Raw genomic sequence first — 20,734 nt, 5'->3', positions numbered from 1 at the left:
AGCACAACTAAAAATAAAATAAAATAAGAAGCAATTTCTACAGGAAGAAAAGGAATCCTATTATTGTGAGCTTTTTTAGGATACCGTAATTGAAAGCGGATTTTCGGTATCGCAGTTCAGCATGCATGTTGCGCGGTTTGGAGTTCATTTCTATTTCAATCTGCTCGCAAGATTGCTAAAATAGAGGTCTACTATCAAGATTCATGTAGAATTATGGTGTAATTTGGTGAATATATTTAATTTATCAGATTATATGTTTAGCATTCTCCTGAAGTAAGCCATTTTGTGTACGTAGTGGTTGACATAGTCTAGGCCTTGTCGCTTGTGCCAGTGCAGCGCAGTGGAGAAAAATCATCTGATCATGGCAAAATGCTGTGTACTTTCCATTGCATTGGCATTGGCATTGGTCATGTTGGTTGATGGTGGTCATGGTGGCACTGTCTGTAGAGTTTACAGCTGCTAGCTGATAACCATAAATAATCCCCATGATTACGTTATTATAAATTTTTTGAAATGCCACTCCTAATCAGTAATCTGTCACATATCACATGTTGACTCTAGTAAAGATTTAGGAGTGAATACTGAATGTAATCAATGTTGAGGCATATACTAGTGTAGGTCTACTGTAGTGTTGGATTATCTAGGTCTACTTAGACTGCTCTTAAGTCTTAGGCTTAGCATAGTTTTGACTTTTGAATTTCAAAAGTCAAAACTATCTGCCTGCTGAGTTCAGCAGGCAGCATTTTCAGTCTAATAATAATATCAAACCAATATTCTTCATTATTTGAACCGTCCTTAGTTGAAGAAAGATATATTATACTAGATCTAGGCCTAGATTAGATATAGATCTCTAGACCGAAAGCTTCAGTCTCTATACCGACGGTTGTTCCACTGAGACTACGTCTGGCTCCACTAGACCTCCGGTTATAGAGACTGAACGATCGCCTATGCCAGCCTATGTTGAAGATATCACGGCTAGATTTTAGCCGTTGGGCCCCTCTCACAAACATGAACAAACTTGCCACGGCCGTATTGTTATGCCCCCAAAATCCCCCAAAATGTCATTTTACCTCGTGCATATCCAATTTTACATTAGGCCTAGGCTATAATACATCAGTTCCACTTACTAACTTGATTGAAATAATCCGTTTAATGGTCCCTTTTAAGGAAATTATGGGTCAAAATCGACATCCATGTTGAAAATCTTGCAAGCCGTGTTAAACTCTCGCTGCCGTCAATCTCATCCCTTCTAGTCTGCGCCGAAGGCAAAAATGATTATGAAGGAAAAACTGTGATAACGCCGTTACGAACGTGTAGATGGCGCACAGTTTTTCCTTCATAATCATTTTGCCTTCGGCGTAGACTAGAAGGGATGAGATTGACGGCAGCGAGAGTTTAACACGGCTTGCAAGATTTTCAACATGGATGTCGATTTTGACCCATAATTTCCTTAAAAGGGACCATTAAACGGATTATTTCAATCAAGTTAGTAAGTGGAACCGATGTATTATAGCCTAGGCCTAATGTAAAATTGGATATGCACGAGGTAAAATGACATTTTGGGGGATTTTGGGGGCATAACAATACGGCCGTGGCAAGTTTGTTCATGTTTGTGGGAGGGGCCTAACGGCTAAAATCTAGCCGTGATATCTTCAACATAGGCTGGCATAGGCGATCGTTCAGTCTCTATAACCGGAGGTCTAGTGGAGCCAGACGTAGTCTCAGTGGAACAACCGACGGTATAGAGACTGAAGCTTTCGGTCTAGCCTAGATATAGCTTAGTACCTGGCCTGCGCCTGTATTATTAGAAGTCGTCCCTCCATGACTCTGCTCTGACCTTGGCATTGTTGAGACAGTGGTAGGAAGAAATGCCCTGACCCTTGTGTCGTATATGAACTTCATGATCGAAAGATTTCTTAAAATTCATTCATTTATTCAATTGTTCATTTTTAAACAGGGATTGAAGAATACCAGCATCATAGCCAAAGTTGATGAGGCCTTGAGGTCACAATAGGTCAAGATGACTTCTATCATCAAGCTAACCCCATTCTCTGGGGTGTTGGATGAATCTCCACCATGTTACATGCTACAAGTAGATGAGTTTAGGTTTCTACTAGACTGTGGATGGGATGAACATTTCACCATGGAGAACATAGAAGGACTCAAAAAGTAAGTTCTCTAAAAATCACAATCTATTGTGGAAATGAATGATATTATTTGCTCTAAAGATCATTTATTTAAACCGAAGGTTAGAGTTATGGTAAGGGTAAGGTTTGTTTGTAAAATCAATTATCCAGAATTACATAACTTGATATAGGTTTATGACATTGTAATATGTTTTACTTCAATTATATGGTATTTATCAATTTTTCCATTTCTAGGCATATTCACCAGGTAGACGCTGTTCTCTTGTCGTATCCAGACAATCTCCATCTAGGAGCCTTGCCCTATCTGGTGGGCAAGTGTAACCTGACTTGTCCAATCTATGCCACTGTTCCAGTCTACAAGATGGGACAGATGTTCATGTATGATTTGTATCAGGTAAGTTGAAAATAAAGTGTAATAACAAAAAATAGGGATCAATGTTTTTATAATATATAATGTTGTTCTGTTCAAAAGGAATAACATCAGGGCATGAAGTTATTCTGGAAAATGAAGTAAACTCTGGTAATTTGAAATTGTTGATCAGTGTGTTGTGTGAACTAGTTTCAGATTTGACTGATTAATAGTTTGTTAACATTTGATTCTTTGCTGAAATATTTGTTAATAGGAATATAGTGAAAACTGCTCAACCACTTTAAAGATGATATTATTTGTATGACTTGTAAGTTTGATAACCAAATAAACACATGTACTGAATTGCTATACTTTTTTTCGTGCATTCTTTTCCTACAGTCTAAACACAACTATGAAGAGTTTGATTTGTTTAATCTGGATGATGTTGATGCTGCTTTTGATAGGATCATTCAGCTCAAGTACTCTCAGAGTGTCACCTTAAAAGGTAGGAATAACATCTCTCAAACAGTTCTGGAGATCTAAGTGTTAAATGCCTCGTGTTGTGTGTGATTATACCCTCTGCACTGAAAACGATATACATTTTTATTTAATGACTTCGTTTGAACTATGAGAGCATGAATCTTTTTGTGAAATGTTTAATACAAATCTTGTCTTTGTGATTGGTGTAAACAGGGCTTTTGAAGGTATACAATACAAATCTACCTTAAAGGTAAAGACCAGTTATGGTCATGCGATTGCATTGTGAAAGAAACGTTGTGGAATCTATCAAAAAAGGTTGATCATCTAGCATATAAGTTTTGGTGTGTACTGCAAGGTTCTGGAATCATCAAAATGACAAGAAATTTGGCCCAGTCTTCGTAAAGTTACAAGCACTGTACACAGAAAGATGTACACGTGTGCGACACATGCGTTTATCTCTCACACACCAATAGATAAACTAATTTACCAAATATATCAATTAGTAGGCGGTTTCCCGGCAAATTTTTTATCATGTATTAGTCAAAACATATTCTTTCACATGATTGGTAATAAGAGCTTCCATTTCATTTTTTGAAATTGGGGCGTTTCCTATACTGGTCTTTACCTTTAAAGTGAGTACAAAATGAATATTGATGTATATTCTAACATATTTAGTTCTGTTGAGTATCAGAGTTTGTCAAGTTTCTTTTGTTTCCCAATCAATCAGAAAATAGATACAAATGTAACTGAAATGTACAGCATAAAGTATATAACAGTGGTTACACTCAGTTCAAGCCAAGTCAAGCACTAGCACATTAGTGCTAGGGTAAAGCATTATCTGTGATTCCTTAATTCATTTTTTTGAACTTGCAACCGTTGGTACTGTATTTGTGTTCCTGCAAATGAATGCTTTGTATTATCTGCGTCATTCAATCATTTCTATGACTTGACTTTCTTTCTGATGATGATGAATAAATAGGCAAAGGTCATGGTCTGACCATCACACCACTCTCTGGTGGTCACATGATCGGAGGGACCATCTGGAAGATCGTCAAGGATGGAGAGGAAGAGATCATCTATGCTGTCGACTATAATCACAAGAAAGAGCGCCATCTTAATGGAGCAGTCCTTGAGACTATCAGTAGACCAAGTCTTCTCATCACAGATTGTTTCAATGCAACGTACGTTCAGGCTAGGCGGAGGGCCAGGGATGAGAAACTAATGGGTAAGTCCTTGCTGGTCCTTGTGCATGGCAATTCTTTGACTGGTAAGATCCCATTTAAATTTTAAAATAATGATGTGATACAAAGTAAGTCTAAAATGTTTGGGTTGCAGTATAACAGAGGATATAACAAAAGTGATTATGTAAACTATGTTTTATAGTTGTCTTTGCTAAATGTATCCAGAAATATTCAAAAAAACAATCTTCTTGACATTTTACATTATGATGGTTATATACAGGAGACGTTCAAAACTGAATGAGAGGCTTTTTAAGCATATTTAACCATATGTTTCAGAGAAGGACAGGTGTATTAGTTTCTCATAGTATTCTTTCAGGAATATTAATGTGACTTTATTCACAAACACACCCACCATTCCCTGCCATTTTGATCATGCTGTCATATTTTGCTTTTAAATATGCATCCTTGTTTGGTGACACCAAAACGGGATATCCATGCACCAAGTAGGATACACGTGCATGGTGGCAAGCAAACAAAGGTTGTGTGGTCTATTATATACTCAATACATTTAAACAACTGCTGTATTTTTTTGGTTTCAGATATTATATTGAATACAATGAGGAATGAAGGCAATGTTCTGATATCTGTTGACACAGCAGGCAGAGTTGTAGAACTCTCACTCCTTTTGGTAAGTAGGATTTGGTCTTTGAAACAAAAACAGTAATTTAATCTTAGGAAGCAATATCTATCAAGAATATTACATGATATTTCTAAAAGCTCTTCTTTTAGAACATTGGTAAATGTGATTTTAAAGAATTACATTTTAACTAACAAATTATAATTTGACCAGTTAAAAGCTTTACTGCTTCTTTGTGTTTTGCAAAACATTTCTGTACATGTATGTATTACCATTGCTACTTGTGTGAAATCTAGTAGACCAGTTGTTGAATTCATATTATTGAAGATACAAATTTGTTTGTTTAGGAAAAAAGCAGAGAGAGGTATAGTGGTTTAAAAATATTTCTACCTTCAAGGATTTGATGTGTTGTTACTGGACTAAATGACAAAATTGATTAATTGTTCCAGGACCAACTGTGGAGGAATCAGGATTCTGGGTTAGGAAATTACAACTTAGCGATGCTCAACAATGTCAGTTACAATGTTGTGGAATTTGCAAAATCACAGGTAAGTGGTAAATAGGTAGACACAGTATGTGCGATTGATACTTCATTATGAAAAAAATTGTATTAATAAAGTGTGTATGAGAGTGAACTTATATGCTGCTCGGCATTGTGATACAAACTAACCAAATCAAATACGTATTTGTGATTTGTTTCATATTGTATCGTATTCATCATTAGTCATTACATTACAAAGGTAGGATAAGTTTACATCGAGATCACACCAGATCAAATTTAATTGACTGATGTATAATATGAAAGGACAATGATGTGAAAGTAATGATGCAATTTAAGTTTGGTCTCATTACAATTAACTTGTTATTGCAATTTGTAACCAAACCTTTTGTGATACATGGCAACAAGGGTCCAGATTCCACTGTTAAATGATATGATATCAGGAAAATGAAATTTAAAAAATTCTTTCTCATTTGTTTTTAGGTTGAATGGATGAGTGACAAGGTGATGAGAGCATTTGAAGACAGAAGAAACAATCCATTCCAGTTTAAGCATCTCAAGCTTTGTCACAATCTCAAGGAATTAGCGAAAGTTCCTGACCCGAAGGTGAGAAAACAGCTGCTTGTGGAATCATTGGGGATAAAGCATCAGGGAGTGATTCAAAATGTTAATGAATTATTGCATCCTCCTGTAAATTGAGTGAAGTGATGTAAGTCTCCTTTCACCCAATTTTATGTCAACAAATTAGAAAAGAATCATAGCAACATAACAAGCAACAACATTTAAGTTTTTATGTCATATATATACATTTCATTATGATTGCATTCCAACAAGGGTCAACTTGCTTTTATTTTTATTTTTAAAAATTGAATTTTACGTCCGATACTAGAGCTTCAAGTGCAGAAAATGAATTATCTTAGATCTGAGAGACAACAAATGGGTACTGGTTGGAAGGAGTTCCTTGAATGTTATGAGCAACGAAATCAGTAGAGCAGCTTGAGCACCTTGTGTTTTGCATAGAAAATATCCAATATTGTTATTATTATTAACACAGTAGCGATATTACAGAATTACAATGCACTGTTTGAACTATGTTTTCACTTGTTTGAATCCTGTTCAGGTTGTGTTAGCCAGTGTTCCAGATTTAGAGTGTGGCTACTCAAGAGAACTATTCATTCAATGGAGTGGTGATGCTAAGAACAGTGTGATACTCACCAACAGGACGTCACATGGTACACTAGCTAGGAGGTTGATAGAAACACCTAACCCAAACCAACTCAAACTCAGGGTGAGTATTTTCAATTTCTGTTTATATGATGGCTAGCAAATGCCCTGAAATTTGTACTCTTTAATTGTGTTATACAATTGTGTAAGGATTGTTAAACTATAGAATCAACCACTACAACTCTGGAATCAACACCATACCTTATCCCAATCCTAAATGTAACCCTAACCTAATTGTAACCCTAACCCTAAAATTGTATTTTTATTGAAATGGAGCCTGGAGCAGTTTACATGTATAGGCTGAACATTGCAAATCCTTTATTATTGTTAAATATTCATTGTGAAAATGCTTTGTGAAAATGAATCAGAACTGGATATATTTAATGATATGACTATTCTATTTAGGGGAATATTATGTCTAAATGTTTATTCATACACAGAGGTTTCATCTAAATGAAAGTAAGTAATAAGAAATGAAATGTCATTTGTCTTGTAGATTGTTTTCTTTTAATTTTGTTTTAAAATGTTTAAATGGTAAATTGTTAAAAGGTGCCTCAACGAAACTCCTTCTTTTTCTGCACAGACCTCAAATTCCATTTTCAAATTGTCTTTGTATGTTTGTATGTCATATGCCTTTGGTTATATTTTAATGGATTTTAAATAAATGAATTGAATTGAATTGAATTATAAGGCGGTGTCACACAGGCCAAAAATCCAGATTTTAGTTATCCAGATTTTAGTTATCCTCTTAATTGCTGTCTGTCATCAATTATCCCACTAACGAAACAAGAAAATTCTCCCTTGAAAGGAATTTTTAAGGGATTTTTCAAGGGATTTTTCTGTGTGACACCGCCTATAATGTCAGTGAGTAGTGTCTTTTCAAGATGTGTGTAAACTACATTTAATTCACCAGATCTGTTTTTTTATAATCATTTGTATAGGTGAGCAAAAGAGTGAAGCTTGAGAAAGAAGAATTAGATGAGTACAGGATACATGAAAAGGAGAAAGAAAGACAGAGAAAAGTAGATGAAGCTGCCCAAAGGTAATCACTTATTTTGTATGGAATGAGTATTATATATTCCCACGTGTGACTGACGTGGAACAGCTTGCAGACTATTTGTCAAGGTTGTGGATTAATCCATTAAATACAAAACTTTGGGCTGAAGTTCATGGAAAACTTTTGTTATTTCAAAATCATATTGTACTCAATATGTTATTATTGGCTAAACTTATATTTCATTATGCCACTGCAAGGAATTAGCCGGAGGCATTATGTCTTTGGGTTGTTCGTACATCCCGTTCTCGTGATCGCGGTATCTCAAGGACCGATTGATGCATTCTCGCCAAACTTGGGTCATGTATTTAATGAACTGATTAGATTAGCTTGTTAACGCATTATCATTAGAACCGATGGATGGATTACTATCAAACTCAGGACATGTATGTATCTTGTAGAGCGAATGAACTGGTTGGATTTTTGGGTCATGAGGTCAAAGATCATAGGGTCATACATCTATATGAAAAATAGCTTGTAATCATAATATTTGAGAACCTTTCAATGGATTACAATCAAACTTAAATTTTAAAAATTGCTTCTGTTTTGGTTTTTAAAATCGCTTCATGGCGGAGATTCATCTAGTTTTATTTGGTTTGATTCAACATGATTTATTAATAACTACAAATCATCACAGCTAGAAGCTGGATTGAGATTCTATTTTACATTCAATAAAATTGGAAAATATGGACATGATAAATGTGCACAAATATAATGTTTGTCTTTGTTTTTCAGGAGATTAGAAGGAGATTCGAGTGATGAGAGTGAAGAAGAGATGGAGGTAGATGACATGGGAAGATCAAGGACCAAGCATGATCTTATGATGAATACAGATGTGAGTAAAGGATAGTGTAAAACAGAGATTCATTCATTCACTATTTTTAAAACAAACTATTTGTATGCTTAAGTATGTCAAACATCAAAAACAAAACATAATTGGATAACTGTCAAACTTCTTTTTCCTTTATTTTTTCTCATTTTATATCTCTTTGAATGGAAGGATATGCCTTCTCCATATTGTGTTTCTAATTGATCAAATATACAGTATTTATTAATCTCTTTATTAATCTCATCCTCTTTTTATCACCTGTGATAACAGACTGGGAAGAAAGGAACAAGTTTCTTCAAGACTGTGAAGAAGTCGTACCCCATGTTTCCATTCCATGAAGAGCGATTAAGATGGGATGATTATGGTGAAGTCATCAAACCTGAAGACTATATGATCAAAGAAACCGTACAGACAGAGGAAGAGAAAGAAGTCAAAGTAGGTCAAGATGGATGGTGTATGGATTGATACGCTGATGAATAGATGGATGGATGGATAGATAGATGGATGGATGGATAGATGGATGGATGGATAGATGGATGGATGGATGGGTGGGTGGATGGGTGGATGGATGGATGGGTGGGTGGGTGGGTGATTATGGTAAGATCATCGAGTCTGAAGACTACATAGTCAAAAAGATCTTACAGACGGAGGAAGAGAAAGAAGTCAAGGTAGGTCGAGATGGATGGGTAGATAATGGAAGGGTCAATATGGTTGGGTTCTTGACTGGATTGGTGGATCAAAGCATAGATCTATGCATTAATGGAATAATAGATGAATGAAGTTTGATATGCTCATTGTGTTATTTCTAATTGAACTAATCTGAATAGGATATTCTCCATTGCTTTATTTCTTCTTGCAGGAAGAAGAGAATGCTGACTTTGAAGATGCAGCTGAAGGTAAAAATACTGTGATGAAGCTTTGAATCTTTCATATTTTTCACAATGTTGGACTCAGTAGCTTTTGAGAAAAGGATGTTATTTTATTAATAATTTCAAAATGACACACTTGTAGGACTCATATGAATAAAGGAAAGGTAGTGGACAAAGAACAGGAAAGAAATGATAAGATAAAGATCAATGTAAAACTGACGATAGCTTTTCATCTGCGTTATAATTTGTCCGCCCTCCCCCCCCCCCCCTCCCCCCAAAGAAGAAGAAGAAGAAGAAGGAATGGGAAGGAAGAAGTGATTACTGAAAAGTTGTGATAAAAAAAAAGGTATGAATAAACTCTGACCAGAGAGTCTATAAAGGAAGAGAGAGAGAGAGAGAGAGAGAGAGAGAGAGTTTTTATTAAATTTACCTATGTTTTAAAGACGTTAATTATTCCAATTTAGAATATGACAACGCATGAAGTGTTTGATTTGATTTGTTTTTATCTTTTCTTTTTTTTTATCAGGTGACATACCAACAAAGTGCATAGCAAGCCAGATCATTGTGGATGTGAAGTAAGTGATGAAATCATAGTTTTTGTTTACTTTTGTTTTGCTTTCTTTCAAAGTGAATACAATCCCCTATAATACCTCAAAGTAATGCATAGTATCTGTGAATTGTTGTGGCAAAAGTTATTGCTTTTGTGTAGTATTTATTCAAAATTCAATGGATACTCAATGAGGAATTTTCTATTTTTTCTGGCATTTGATAGAAGACAAGCATTTAATATTTTAAGCTGGTCTGTGATGAAGGATCAAAACAACATTTGATTAATGAATTTGCCTTTTCAAGGCATTTGTGTGAAAAGTATTCCAAATATTTCTCTACCTTTCCCAGTTTCCTTAACATCACAAAATGGAGTTGACATTGGGCTCTTATGTGCATGATAAGTGACATATTAACTAGCATGATATGTGATCAAAAGGTCAAAAGTCAAATTGTCATGAAATCGTTTAGTTTTCAGCTGTTGATATTAGAATATTGGAACAATTATGGAACATATGAATTGTAAAACCAACACCCAGCTTCATCCTTGTCATAATTCTGGTTCATCACTAATCAACTATTTTTTGTTTTGTCTTGCAGATGTTCTATAACCTTCATTGATTTTGAAGGTCGTTCAGATGGGGAATCAATGAAGAAGCTTATCACTCAAGTCAAACCAAGACAATTGGTAATATTTTAGGATTTTCCTGGAATATAATATGACACTTTCTGATTCTTTGCTACTCTCTTTTTAATTTCTGCCCATTATTTCCTGGATATCCATACAAAATAAATTACAATTATATGTTTCTTTTTTTCATCCCTCTCCCTTTTTGTTTATTGTACCCTTTTTGAATATCAATAATTTCATTAATATATCATGATGCTGTAGAGCATTGAGCTTCCTTACACTATTTGATTGATTGATTGATATATATTTTTTATTCATTTTGTAAATGTCACATAAAAGAACTTGGTATTCTTTGAATTGTTAAAATATGTCAAAGCTGAAATGTTGTAAAAAATGTCATCAGACCTGATTACAAAGAAATGTTTTTTAATGTCTTTGATGATTGACATGAATTATCTCATAATCTATGTGTTATTATTATTACTAATATTTTGTAAATATAAACCAACAAATAATTCATATATAGATACACATCACAATGAGAAAACATTTTGAATAACTTTTCTCTCTTCTTTATAATTCTAGGTGTTGGTTCGGGGTCAGATGAATGCCACACAGCATCTAGCTGAATACTGTCATTTACAGCTTGCTGGAGTCAAAGTCTTCATTCCAAGAATGAATGAAATCTGTGATGCTACTATGGAGAGTCATATCTATCAGGTCAGTAATCTTATCTCTCTCTGTCTCTCCCTCTCTCCCCTTCTCTCTCTCTCTATCTCTCTGTCTGTCACTCTCTTTCATCACACCCCTATCTCTCTCTCTTTCTGTCTGTCCCTTTTTATGCCTCCGTTACAAAGTATCCAGAGGCATTATGTTTTCGGGTTGTCCGTACGTCCCGTTCTCGTGATCGCGTTATCTGAAGAACCGATTGATGGATTCCTGCCAAACTTAGGTCATGTATGTTACTTGCAGAGCCGATGAATTGTTTCGATTTTGGGGTCATGAGGTCAAGGCCAAAGGTCATGCGGCTCATTATGTATGCAAAAAAAGCTTGTGATCGCATTATCATTAGAACATATTGATGGATTCCTGCCAAACGTAGATCATGTATGTATCTTGCAGAGCCAATGAATTGAGTAGATTCTTGGGTCATGAGGTCAAAGCTCAAAGGTCATGGGCTCATTATGTATGCAAAAATGGCTTGTGAACGCATTCTCGTTAGAACTGACAGATGGATTACTATTTAACTCAGGACATCTTGCAGAGCCAATGAACTGAGTAGATTTTTAGGGTCATGAGGTCAAAGATCAAAGGGTCATATATGTATATGAGAAATTGCTTGTAATCACGATATTCTGAGAACCTGTTAATGGATTACAATTGAACTTGAATTTGACAAATTTCTTCTGTTTTGGTTTGTAAAATTGCTCTATGACGGAGGCATCATTTTCGACTGCGCGCAGTCGAAGTTCCATCTAGTTTTTGTTTTCATTCATCCACATAATTCTCAAGATTCTACCCCTTGTATTGATATTGAGTTTAACCCTGTATCATTAGTGTGTGAGCTGACAAATTGTCAAGTTTCTATTTTAATACTCTGTAGCCCATTTGTGTGCAATACAGTTGGATCCCTGCACATTTTGTCACTGATCCTAGGACATCTCCCTTGCAAATTTCTTCATTGGTAATCATCCCTCCTTGACAACTATCACATTGGCATTTATACATGGGGGTTGAGTATTGAACTTGTTAATTTGTATTTCCAATGGATGATTGTTTTGGATGTATTCAGTCATCATGTTTCAATTTAGTCTTCAAAGGGAGATTTGATATTGATATCTCAAAATGTCTTTTTAAAAATTTTACTAGGTGAAACTGAAGGACAGTCTTGTGAGCTCTCTGCTCTTCTCTAAGACCCGTGATACAGAGTTATCTTGGATTGATGGATGTTTAGATCTACAGTCTGCAGGAGACAAGCTTGCAGGCAAGGCTATCAAAGGATCAGATAGCTCACCCAATGGAGATGAGAAGAGTTTTGGAGATGAGAAGAAGAAAACTCCTGGACTTGGTATGGTTTTCTCTTATAGAAGCTATAGATTCATTCATTTTGGTATTTATTAAAAACAAACGTATGTCTCAACATGATGTTGAATTGTGCATAATTTACAGTTGAGTTAATAGAACAAAATACAAGTAATGTTCTTATACATTCAAAGGAATGATTCACATGAGTGATGATTTAGTTAACATTAGAAGAAACAAAACCCCCCAAAAAAAATTACAGAGAAAAATATATTTAGTCTTTAATATTGATAATATGTAGAAAGAATGAAAAAGATAAATTACACCAAAAAATATTAGTCTTTAACATTAACAAATTTGTTTTATGAATATGGACCCCTATTAATAACGGCCCTGTTTTTGCATTATAAATAGTGACCCTCTTCTTTGAGTATGAATAGCGGTCCTTATGAATAATGACCCTTTTCTCAAATTATGAATTACGATCCTTATGAATAGCGGTCCTAATGAAAATATACTGGTCTTTAGCATTAACAAATTTGTATTATGAATAGGAACCCCTATTAACAATGACCCTGATTTTGTATTATGTATAGCGACCCTCTTCTTTAATTATGAATAATGACCCTTTTTTCAAATTATGAATTGCTGTCCTTATGAATAGCGGTCCTTATGAATAGCGGTCCTTATGAACAGCGGTCCTAATTAATAGCAAGCAGACTCCAACTGATCAACTCTTGTCCATTTGGGGTAACATTTTTGTTCTCAATTGTTGGTCCGGTGTGACTGGGGTTTTTAAAGAACAGTAACACTTTCCTATTGAATGAATGATCCATCTCCAATGAAATCATTCTTTTCTTTAATGATTACCGTAGATAGGATGTAACTTTCTATTAATATTCTCAATATAGTCTATGAAGTAAAGTAACATGTTGTCTTTTTTTCGATCCGATAATCCTACCCAAACGTCTGTTTCCATGCTGAAAACTAATTGGATCAGAGCATCTGTTTGATTTGGGAGACAGTGGTTGACCACAAACGTTTCCAACACTGAATTGATATATTGTTGGAGACTTTTTTTACAGATACATATACATTCTCTCAAGATTGTTTTCTTGTTAATCCCTTTTACCAGGACTTGGAAATGAGAGTGAAGATTCAAGTGATGATGAAGATGATATCATTCCTGTGCTTGATGCTGTCCAAACAAACGAGGTGGGTTCATTTTTTACAAGAAATCACTGGTGTGTCGGATTATCATCATTATGTGTGAAGTGTGTATGGGAGCGTGTATTAAGCGCTATGCAAATGTGACTATTATTATTATTATTATTATTAAGAAAGTAGAAGGCATTATGACCTGTAGTTTCTTATTTTCTAAAATGTTTCCTTGATTTTATGCATCTGATCACTTTAAATGGACGCAATTTTAAGCAGGCATGATAATGCTTCTGTTATAATAGGATTTTCTATTTTTATATATATATATTTACAACCTATTCATTTAGCACAAAATTTAACAATGGAATGAGATATGCATTATGTGTTATAAGACTAGATTTGAGATTCTAAACCAAATATATTTTGCTCCTATGTTGTGTCATCTTCAAATTTTCCTATTGAATGATGAAGAAAGAAATAATAAAAAACATTTATTCTTGTACTGGAGTTTGCTTTTTAGTGACAAAGAGGAATGATGAAATTCATGAAGAGTTGGTGGAATCACTTGATGGTACAATGTAATTTTAATTAATCAGAGTATTTGAACTTTGATTGATTTATATACCGGTATGATTCTTGTTTTCTTTTGATGGGATTATAGGTAACACCCCATCGGCAGGTGTATGTCAACCCACCAAGGTTCCTAGACTTCAAGCAGGTGCTGGCTAAGAATGGAATCAGAGCAGAGTTCACAGGAGGTGTACTTGTATGTAATAACACTGTCGCCATCAAAAGGGTGAGGAAATAAATCAGTTTAATGTGCAATCCATCCACTGTCATTGTCATCATCATCATCCGCATTCTCCCTTTCCTCTTCATCATCATTGTCATCTTTGTGGTCATCAATATCATCCTTACTATGCTTGTAAATATAGATATGCCACAATGTAAATTTATTAATTTATTTTGAATAGGAAAAATAATAGTATTATGTATGACCAATATGATACCTTTTGTCCAGAATTGTGCTTTCTAAGCCATTTAAAAGATAATATGCAGTGAAACATTATATAGACATAAGTGTAGCGCTATTGATTTTATCTTTGATTATATGATTTCATTAAAATGTTCGAAAAAGTAGTTTGAACAGGGCAGTCTTTAATTTGATCACTGCCTTTTTAACAAGGAAGAAATCAGAATGACTATTAAGCGAATAAGTACCATTGGTGAAGGTGATGAGACAAACTATCACTTTCGAGGCGATCTGGATGTAGCTATCTTTGCAAAGCAAAGCTGAGGAAAGATAGCGTGTACATTCAGATCGCAGAGGAAGTGATAGTTTGCCATCGCCTGAAACCAAAAGGTGATTATTTGCTTTATATTCCACATCGGAAACATTTGACTTCTTCCGTCATTTTAGAGCAACAAGTCATCAATTAACATCGAGCAAACGGTGTACGAAACGTAAAGTGTATGCAATATGATGGTGTGACCATAGTTCGCGCATTAGTATCGCGTACTAGCACTAAAAGCGCTTAAAAAGGAGAGCAATACGCAACGTATACAATTAAAGTGCGTTGCACTGTGTAGGTAGTACTTCTATCTTCAGTGAAAGTGTGTTGCACTGTGTAGATAGTAGTACTATCTACACAGTGTAACAAACTTTTTGCTTTCCCAGCAATGATGGGCAAACTATCTTTCATCACGTGATTTACTTTTGACCAATCGTAGAGCAAGATTCTTAGTATGTGGAATATAATACTATCTAACTGAAATGTCTCTCCATCACCCCTTCTTTCTTTGTTTTGTTTTCAGAATGAGAAAGGCCATCTGACTCTGGAAGGAGCTGTGTGTGATGATTACTACACTGTTAGGGAACTTTTGTATGAGCAGTATGCCATTGTATGAGGAAAGCCTAACATAGCACCTTGAAGACTTCCACCCACGTATATTCCCAGGCTTCCACTGCATAAAAAGAAATTGAGAAAGCTATGCTGTGACAGGTCACCTAATGTATTGCTATTCTACCTCCGAAAGGATTCCATCTTTGCCTGTCTGTCTGACATCTGTGTATAAATTACAATGGAATTAGCATGTCAGCAGGGGAAACCTTGAACAGTGGAATGAAAAGTGTTGATAGTATGGATGCCTTAGGATGGTATCAGGAATCCCTGAGTTCAGAGATCATCCGTGAACAAACGAAGGTTTCAGTCTGGATACTGGAGTGGAGGTCTAAAGATAATTCTACCTTTGCAAGATGATACAGAGACCAAAGATACAATGACTTTACTTCTGTCTTGAAAGGCATGTCAGATTTCTGTAAATTGAGATCTTTACTGAGCAAGAATTGATATTGCACACAACCTGGCAGTTACTGGTAGTGCTAGGAGAGCTGGCTGATACATTAAATATTGCACTGAACTTTGGTCTGCGAAAGATAGGAGCTCTACCACATCCTTGACTAAAGTTTACTCTTTAAAGATTGATTAAGGTCAATATGAGTAAATATTTATGAAGACAAATCTTTAGTAAATCAGACTGATAAACAAAGGATATTGTGAGTGAGATGTGCACATTAAGATTTGGATTAAGTAAGATTGAGAATACTAGAAGCATAAGTTAAATGTAGCATTGTCATTGAGTGTTGCATTAACACCACACACCAATCTCTAGCAATTCCACTTTGCACGGCACTCCAGTATGCCACTGTGTATGGAGAGAAAAGAAGATCATATTATAAACCTCGGCTGTATGTACAGTATTTAACCATTTCATGATAATTCATTTTGTCACTAACTTGGCAAATAAACACTGCCTGAAGCTTGTGGTAATACAGGGACCAATGTTTTTTTACAACAAGTTTGATGATATGAATTGAAAACAAGAGCCAGTGGCAAGTGGGCTTAAGAAAAAAAAAAATCCTCATATATGTATAAGTGGCACGCTCTCACTCTCGCTTTGTCTCTTTCTCTCTCTCTCTAAAAGCCACCCATGTGTGGTCTCTTCTATTGCCTACTAGGAAGAAGAATATTCATGTTGTACAACCTGTCTAGAAATGTCACCTGCCTTTCTGTGGGTTCTGTATATGTTGCTTTGTTTCCCATGGATTTGAGAAAGAAACCAAGAAAATACAATTTGAGAAGTATTCTTTTAAATATTTGTGGAACATTCATGATTGACATGGAATTAAAATATTTAAATCACCTGCAATTGACCTTTTCTACACATAACCAGTGTTGAATACTGGTTCTGTTCAATTGTTCAGATACACACTCCTTCCTTGCAAAGCCATTTCTTGAACTAAAGAAGAGAGTAATCCTAAATCATAAAGTATCAAGAAAGTACCAATGAATATAGGGGGGAATGGAATGAACATACACATTATACATATCCATGCCATGGCATTTTTCATAAGATTACTGATATCTGCTGATTTTCTTGCTGGTACATAGTGTGCATGAAGAATTAACAATGTATCAGATCCTGGATCCGGTAGACATATGATTTGCCATCTGATCAATTGTACATTTTCTTTATCTCATGTCTCCGCATATGATTAAGTGCAGATGTTTTGTGGTGTAAATTTGTAATAAATTTTTTGAGAAAATCTGAAAATTTGTTCTTTGTGACATTATTTGAGACTACTTTGTGTGATAAAAAAACATGCTCATGAACTATCCATTTTAATTTAAGCTCAAAATGGATGGAATGTGTTACTCTTAGTCTCATATTGAGTGTAGGGTACATTCGTTAGCAGATAAATGTGGATGTAGAAGAGGGTGGGAGGGAGGGAGAGAGAGAGAGAGAGAGAGAGAGAGAGAGAGAAAGTGGTTGTGGGAACAGGGAAGAGAGAGAAATGGAGGGAGAGAAAGAGGGGGGGGGGAGATGGGGATTGAGTAATAGAATAGAGAGAGGCATAATTAGTGGAGGTCAGTGATATTTGCTGCTAAATATTTGTGTATTGTTTATGGAATGATTGATGCCAATACTAATTTGAATGCAATATGCATGTAGTAATACTGGGATTGTGGAGGGTACTGATGCTTAGTACCCTATACCACATGAAACACATTAAAAATAAGCATTTCTAAAGTAGAGGGTTGCAATTTTTATAACTCAATTATAGGATATAATAGGGTTTCATTGGGAGAGGATGAAATGTACATGTACATGTGCATGAGGTGCCACGCCCCCTCAGCAATATAGTCTGGAGCTCAGTTTCTTTCTTACTTTATTCTTTCATGTTATTGATTTTCTGTATACCTCTTCACTTAATATGATATGAATGTTTACTGATTTTGCGTGTGTAAATAAATTCAAATGTTTGAAAAATTAATTTCATAATTTACTGCCATAATAAGACATTATTTAGAGTAGAAATTGTAGAAACGGTTCCCTTCTCCAAAACTTGCGTCTGGGATTGAGCCTAGTTGTAAAAACTGTTGACGACTGCCAGCTAACTTACTAGCTTTAGGAGTAAGGTCTTTGACGTGATATTTTACCTGACAATCATTAAAAACACCACGAAAAGTGGCGTTAATTTTACAACAAGCTGCTCAGTGGTTTTCCAAGATGAATGGCCGCATATTCTTAGTAACGGGTGCTACAAATGGCATAGGGCAGCACACGGCTCTCCAACTTGCTAAGACCGGCGCGACAGTCCTTGTTCACGGCAGAGCTCTGGCGAGGGTTGAAGCCACCGTAGCGGACATCAAAAAGGCAACAGGTAATGAAAACATCAAAGGCTACATTGCTGATCTCGCATGTTTGGCAAATATCCGCCGTCTCTCAGATGAGCTCCACGCCTCTCAAAAGCACATTGACGTCCTAATCAACAATGCTGGTGTGTATGAGAAGAAGAGACAGGAATCAAATGATGGATATGAATTGACCTTTGCTGTGAATGTCATGGCACCTTTCTTGCTGACATCTCTCCTTCTGGACCTCCTAAAGGCTGGTAATAAAAGCAGGATTGTTAATGTCAGTTCCATCTCCCAGTCCAGTTTTCTTGATCTTGATAACTTACAGCTCAAACATGATTATGGCAAGGGTGATAAAGCATATGAGCAGTCGAAACTATGTGATATAATGTTCACCATAGACATGGCTGAACGATTCCGTAAAGATGGCATCACAGTGAACTGTTTAGACCCAGGAACTGTCAATACCCAGATGCTACTGAAGGTATGGGGAGCAATAGGAATTCCCACTGACGAGGCAGATAATGAATTTCATCTTGCAACTGATGCAAAATTTGAAGATGTCACTGGGGAGTATTTTGTGGATATGAGAAAAACTAGGGCCTCAGCAGTAGCTTATGACAATCAGCTCAGAGGGAAACTTTGGAAACACCTTGTGGACATAACTGGTGCACAGTATGACTAGATGTTTGTTTAAATTTGATATGCAGGTTTTGTGTACTATTGTCATAAACTTTAGTGAATATTATTTTAGATTCATTCGCAAAGTAATGATACTATTTGAATAAAATGTTCACTCCTAATTTGAATTTTACTTTGATTTATTTGTTTTTCCTTTTTGTGATTGTCTATGGAGTTGATAATATACATGTCTGTAGATTAATGTTATTATAAACATGCATCACAAAAGGATAGTTACTTGGATTTATTGGACTTTAAAAGATGATAATTTTCAGCTGTATTTTTATCATCACTTTTCAATGTTTTGTACATGTAATACTTATTTGATTCTCTTATGATTTAAAATGTGTCTTGTAAATATTTCAAAGTGCCATACTCAACAATTTTTCATCCGATATCTATATAACTCTTATCTCTTGTTTATGGAGCATAACTACATGTACATGTATTCTGGACAGATCTTGCATTAATTCTTATATAGTGCGCCTATATTAGCACATTATTTGTAGTACACAACTTGTAGTACTTTGATATTTTTATGATGTAATCGCAGACAGAGTTAACTTTTTCTTTTTAAGTGAACATGCCTTCAAGTTCCTATACTTAATTCTCTTCTTATTTTTTTTCTTCCATTTACTATTTTTTCTTTCCTATCAACGTTCTGTTATACAATATGTAATTTTCATAATAATATCTATAAAGTTCTCTCAGTAACTGTGTTAACTTATTATGGGCGTTCCCAACTCAAGCTATGCTTTTCTGGTTTTTGCCTTCATGTATCTGAATTATTAAATGTATAATCTATGTTGAAATCATTGTTACATATATAATACAATTTATATATAAACATTGTGTGTTTAATATTGTAATGTTCAGAAGAAAATAAATGTCAATAGATACAAGTACATTGAATACATTGCCCTGTCTATTTGTCTTTTTTTATATATCATTTCGATTTTTATCCATTTGTTACCTTGTCAGATCATTAAATTTAAAAATGGAAACTTTGGACAATATGAAGTTGTATTCATTGTCCAAACCATGGACCAAAATAAGAGAGTGGTGTAGCGCCATCTAGAGGTTGGCAATGTTAATTATTTCAGCAACACAATGCATTTCTTACTTGGGCCAGTTGGGGGATTAGGTATTTTTGTTGATTTGTTTTATTTTGGGCTAATTAACAGGTACATTTTGTCAACAAGTGTATTTGTTTTTTGTATTTTTATAGATTTGAAATAGTGAAATATTTGAAAAAGCTTTTATCAGTTTATATAACAACCATCTGAAACATCTTTACACCTTATGAAGTAAATTCTGATTTTGTCTTCTGGAATGCACCAGGCACTTCCATAAGTTCTTATGTTGTACTCTTTAAATGCTATAAGCATAATATTTGTAGTAGATAGCTTGTAATGTTGGGTATATCTTTATTGTATATTAGTTTTTTAGACATTTATTTCGTTTCATGGCTGATCTAATAAATTTCAATTAATGTGCAGACATATAAAGTCAGTGCATTATACTGTACATTTACTTTGTCTTGTCAATAAAATTATTTTGAGTGTTGAAATTAGCTAATAACAATTTGCTACTTGGCTTCTTATAGTTATTTTTTGAATATTTTTTTAATTGAATTGCAATTGTAGGATTTAAGTTAAGATAGCGATTTCAAGTGTTTTAATTTCGTTTTAAAAAATTGTCAACATTTGCATTTGTTTCTCCCT

At 34.9% G+C, this 20,734-nt stretch overlaps 2 protein-coding genes across 2 annotated transcripts; both read left to right on the top strand.

Moving 5' to 3' along the window:
• Positions 1 to 99: 99 nt before the first annotated feature.
• Positions 100 to 17,244, top strand: LOC115919076 (cleavage and polyadenylation specificity factor subunit 2-like). The gene is made up of 20 exons (XM_030999111.1): positions 100 to 226; positions 1,958 to 2,169; positions 2,382 to 2,541; positions 2,896 to 3,001; positions 3,956 to 4,201; positions 4,757 to 4,845; positions 5,244 to 5,342; positions 5,777 to 5,899; positions 6,414 to 6,581; positions 7,459 to 7,559; positions 8,307 to 8,406; positions 8,671 to 8,835; positions 9,260 to 9,296; positions 9,796 to 9,844; positions 10,416 to 10,503; positions 11,032 to 11,166; positions 12,316 to 12,514; positions 13,604 to 13,683; positions 14,291 to 14,425; positions 15,445 to 17,244. The coding sequence occupies exons 2-20, from the start codon at positions 2,021 to 2,023 to the stop codon at positions 15,535 to 15,537; spliced, it is 2,322 nt and encodes a 773-aa protein (XP_030854971.1). The 5' UTR covers positions 100 to 226; positions 1,958 to 2,020; the 3' UTR covers positions 15,538 to 17,244.
• Positions 17,245 to 18,051: 807 nt separating this feature from the next.
• On the top strand, positions 18,052 to 19,627 carry LOC100888885 (retinol dehydrogenase 13). Its single transcript, XM_011675218.2, has one exon. The coding sequence runs from the start codon at positions 18,202 to 18,204 to the stop codon at positions 19,012 to 19,014; it is 813 nt and encodes a 270-aa protein (XP_011673520.2). The 5' UTR covers positions 18,052 to 18,201; the 3' UTR covers positions 19,015 to 19,627.
• The last annotated feature ends 1,107 nt before the right edge of the window (positions 19,628 to 20,734 follow it).

Source organism: Strongylocentrotus purpuratus, unplaced genomic scaffold (assembly GCF_000002235.5).
Source record: "Strongylocentrotus purpuratus isolate Spur 01 unplaced genomic scaffold, Spur_5.0 spur5_scaffold_5, whole genome shotgun sequence".
Taxonomy (NCBI): domain Eukaryota; kingdom Metazoa; phylum Echinodermata; class Echinoidea; order Camarodonta; family Strongylocentrotidae; genus Strongylocentrotus; species Strongylocentrotus purpuratus.
Note: the sequence above shows the minus strand (reverse complement) of the source record. Positions and strands in the feature narration are given on the sequence as shown.